Source organism: Stomoxys calcitrans, chromosome 1, assembly GCF_963082655.1.
Source record: "Stomoxys calcitrans chromosome 1, idStoCalc2.1, whole genome shotgun sequence".
Classification (NCBI taxonomy): Eukaryota; Metazoa; Arthropoda; class Insecta; order Diptera; family Muscidae; genus Stomoxys; species Stomoxys calcitrans.
The window spans coordinates 231,071,238-231,075,731 of NC_081552.1; the positions used below are offsets into that span (position 1 = coordinate 231,071,238).

General features: G+C 44.3%; 1 protein-coding gene across 1 annotated transcript; it reads left to right on the forward strand.

Annotated features, from left to right (window-relative positions):
- Positions 1 to 2,204: 2,204 nt before the first annotated feature.
- Positions 2,205 to 3,786, forward strand: LOC106094582 (uncharacterized). The gene is made up of 3 exons (XM_013261806.2): positions 2,205 to 2,236; positions 2,494 to 3,702; positions 3,736 to 3,786. The coding sequence occupies exons 1-3, from the start codon at positions 2,234 to 2,236 to the stop codon at positions 3,784 to 3,786; spliced, it is 1,263 nt and encodes a 420-aa protein (XP_013117260.1). The 5' UTR covers positions 2,205 to 2,233.
- Positions 3,787 to 4,494: the final 708 nt, after the last annotated feature.

Consider the following 4,494-nt stretch of genomic DNA (forward strand, 5'->3'; position numbering starts at 1 on the left):
ATATAGCTGCCATATTAACCGATCTTGGGTCTTGACTTCTTGAGCCTCTAGAGGGCGCAATTTTTATCCGATTGGAATGAAATTTTGCACAACGTGTTTTTTTATGATATCCAACAACTCTGCCAAGTATGGCGCAAATCGGTCCATAACCTGATATAGCTGCCATATAAACCGATCTTGGGTCTTGACTTCTTGAGTCTCTAGAGTGCGCAATCCTTATCCGATTGGAATGAAATTTTCCACGACGTATTTTGTTATAATATCCAACAACTGTGCCAAGTATGGTTTAAATCGATTCATAACCTGATATAGCTGCCATATAAACCGATCTTGGGTCTTGACTTCTTGAGCCTCTAGAGGGAGCAATTCTTATCCAATTTGGCTGAAATTTTGCATGGCGTGTTTTATTCTTACTTTCAACAACTGTGTCAAATAAGGTTCAAATCAGTTCATAACCTGATATAGCTGCCTTATAAACCGATCTGGGCTTCATGGCTTCTTGAGCCTCTAGGTGTCGCTATTATTATCCGATATTCCTGAAATTTTGTACGACTGATCCTCTCATGACCATCAACATACGTGTTTATTATGGTCTGAATGGGTCTATTGCCTGATACAGCTCCCATATAAATCAATCTCTCTATTTTACTTCTTGAGCCCCTAAAGGGCGCAATTCTTATCCGAATTGGCTGACAATTTACATAGGTCTCCAACATATAATTTAACATATAAACCGGACCATATCTTGATATCGCTCATATAGCAGAGCAAATTTTTCTTTTACCCTTTTTTGCCTAAGGAAGAGATGCCGGGAAAAGAACTCGACAAATGCGATCCATGGTGGAGGGTATATAAGATTCGGCCCGGCCGAGCTTTGTACGCTTTTACTTGTTCCCATTGAAAATGATGAGCATGATCATACATTGAATAAGAACAAGTGTTTTTTTTTATGCTAATAGTCTGGCTAAGCAAAACCAGGGGAGAACACCAACAACTGCGCTTTTATTTAGATGAGACTAAACTTGGGTTTTGCGTGGTTGCTGCTTGCTGCTTTTGTGAAACACATCAAATTCGAAATCCAGTTAATCATTTCATCTAGAAAAGTGGTTGCTCAAACTCCTCCCTCCTGCCTGCTGCTCCTCCATAGCTCTCAGGCTCTCCATTTTTTAAAATGTTTAACAATATTCAAATTTTTTCCGGACACTTGCCCCAGCGAATATGGAGAATTATGCAAAATTAAATCAAATTGTCAAGAAATATTTCATCATAGACTGGCCATCAACTGAGTGGAGATGATAGTCCGGCTAATTTACATCTTTCTTAATGTGTGGTGGTGGTTTTTTTTGCTATGGAGATAATTTAGAATCGAAGTTGTTTTGGCCAAAAACGAATTTAAATTTCTCGCATGATGAGAGCAGCAAAACGAAATTTAAATCAGATTTAGAATTAGATTTTAAAACCGCTCTATATGAAATGTGTTGGTGTGTATGGTGATGGTGTTGTTGTGGCTTCAGAAGAAAACCAAAACCAAAACCAAGAACAAAAAAAAGTTTGTTTTGTTTTGGGGAGTAGCTGGTTGTAGCTGCTGAATGGCTAGCTGGCTGGCTGGCTAGCTGGTTGCTGGTTTGATTACTTGTTGTGTTTAGCCGAGCTGCTGGCTTGGGTGAATGCTAAGTTGTTGCCTGGGTTGGATTATAGTCTCTAAATTGTGGTCATCTTCATCATCATCATCATAGTCGTCATCATCATGTCCATATGGGCAGCAGCAGCATCGCCAGCCATACAAAAACTTGCTAACAACGAAGAGCGTTTGCAGCGGCCGAGCCATGTAGCGAAACAGGGCAACAAGTTATGGCTGTAGCGAGTCTTCTAGCTGTCTGCTTAAGGGAGAGGGTGAGGGGGGACCAAGGGGTCCTACATTGCTATGCTAAGAATTAAAAAGTCACTGATGATCATTAACCCCATACAACATTATGAGATTCTCTCTCCATGATTTTAGGCGGTTAATGTGGTGGCTCGTCATCAGCAGCATGTTTTTGTTGGTGCGTTTTTCCAGCGCTTATTTTGTTGTTGTTTTTTGACCGCATGCGACAAGTTTTGATGTTCTCATACTGTAACATCCTTAGTTCGATCTCTTTTTCGAAAAAAAATTTTTTTTCTCGAGCGATATAAATAATTTCACAATCGAAATTTCAAGCACAGTCACTCAGCGACATTCATTGGGATTAAAACAATGGTAAGACATACAACTGCTAAAGAAATGGAAAAACCATGGAAACAAAAGGATAGCCCCCCCCCTGCAAAGAGCCCTACCAGAGCAACAAAGAAATCACAAGAAAATATGGATTATTCTTGCATTGATTTCCCAGCAATCCCCCCCCCCCCAAGAAAAAAAATGGATTATTTTCCAAAAAAAAAAAGAAGCTACCAAAGTGAAAAGATTAAGAAAATAATTTGTCGTGTTTTCTGTTTGTTTTTGTGTTGGATTTTCAGAAACTTTTATTAGTTTTGGCCTTAGTGGCATACGTCAGTGCTGACGTATCGCATTTGTTTGACAGCAGCAATAACTTGCAAGCCGATGGCTATCACTACGATCCTCCTAAGCCGGCACCACCCAAGCCAGCACCGCCAAAGCCCTCACCACCTAAGCCCACCGTGAAGCCAGCTCCTCCAGCCACTAAGCAGGATGATGGTTATCACTACGAACAACCCTCCCAGCCATTCCCGCCTGTGGTAAAGCCCGCCCCACCAGCAGCACCCAAGCCCAAGCCAGCTCCACCCAAGCCAGCACCACCAGCACCCAAGAAGGACTATTTGCCCCCTGTGGTTAAGGCCTCACCTCCCGCAGCCCCCAAGCCCAAGCCAGCTCCACCCAAGCCAGCGCCACCCAAGCCAGCCCCACCAGCACCCAAGAAGGACTATTTGCCCCCTGTGGTTAAGGCCTCACCTCCCGCAGCCCCCAAGCCCAAGCCAGCTCCTCCCAAGCCAGCCCCACCAAAACCTGCACCCACCAAGCAAGATGATGGTTATCACTACGATGAACCCTCCAAGCCCTTCCCACCACCACCGGCGCCCAAGAAGGATTACTTGCCCCCTGTGGTCAAGCCCGCCCCTCCAGCAGCGCCCAAGCCCAAGCCAGCTCCACCCAAGCCAGCACCACCCAAGCCCGCCCCACCAGCACCCAAGAAGGATTACTTGCCCCCCGTAGTTAAGGCCTCACCTCCAGCAGCGCCCAAGCCCAAACCAGCTCCACCCAAGCCCGCCCCACCCAAGCCAGCCCCACCAGCACCCAAGAAGGATTACTTGCCCCCTGTGGTTAAGGCCTCACCCCCGGCTGCCCCCAAGCCCAAGCCAGCTCCTCCCAAGCCAGCGCCACCAAAGCCTGCACCCACTAAGCAAGATGATGGTTATCACTACGATGAACCCTCCAAGCCCTTCCCACCACCACCAGCGCCCAAAAAGGATTACTTGCCCCCTGTGGTCAAGCCCGCCCCTCCAGCAGCTCCCAAGCCAGCCCCCCCAAAGCCTGCCCCACCAAAGCCCGCTCCCAAACCCGCCCCACCAGCACCCAAGAAGGACTACTTGCCGCCTGTAGTTAAGCCAGCTCCTCCAGCTGCCCCCAAGCCCAAACCCGCCCCTCCCAAGCCCGCTCCACCAAAGCCCGCCCCACCAGCCCCCAAGAAGGACTACTTGCCGCCTGTGGTCAAGCCCGCTCCCCCCGCCCAGCCCAAGAAGCAGGAAGGCTATTCCTACCCCAACAATCCCCAGCCATCCTTCACCTTTTAAATAGACGATCTGTGAATGCGCTCTGTGGTTTAAATTAGTCGAAACAAATTTATTACCTTTATTACATAGTAGTTTAAGCAACTGTTTTCTATATATAATAATTTTTTTTTTTTAATATATAACTTAAAAAAATCGAAAAATGCCATAATCGTTTGATGTACAAAGAAAACGACGACGACAGAACACATCAAAATTGTATGTAAAATCCATAAAAACTGCTACAAGGCCTAAATTGTTGGGTATCTTTTCTATGCAAAGAACCAAACAAGTTGAGATGTGAAAAATAAAATTTAAAAAAAAAATTTAACTGTCTTTTAATTACTTTTAAGACAAAAAAAACTGAATATCAGAGTTCAGCAATAACTTAAATCAGCAGCATACCTCCAAGTCATTTAAGGCAATGTTAAATTGGAAAACGTCGCCAAGACTAGATCAACTGGTTGCTGAAATTAACAAAATACCAAATAACTTAGAGCGATAATGCTGCCATCACCACACTCACTGTCCAAAAAAAAAAAAAACAAAAAACAGCTTTAAGGCGCATGTTTAATTAGCTCAGCAGATTCATTGCATAATTTTGGCAAAATAAATTTTTTTTTTATTATTTTAGAAAATCTAGTATGATTTCATCCCCTTAAGAAAACAAGTTTTAATCTGCCTTTTTTTTCCTCTAGCCTCCAGTGAAAAATGAAAGGCAACAGTTTTCGT

Excerpts from the sequence above, each read along its gene's own strand:
- LOC106094582 (XM_013261806.2), top strand. Across the intron at positions 3,703-3,735 it reads AGGACTACTTGCCGCCTGTG|CAGGAAGGCTATTCCTACCC; the intron begins GTCAAGCCCGCT and ends CAGCCCAAGAAG.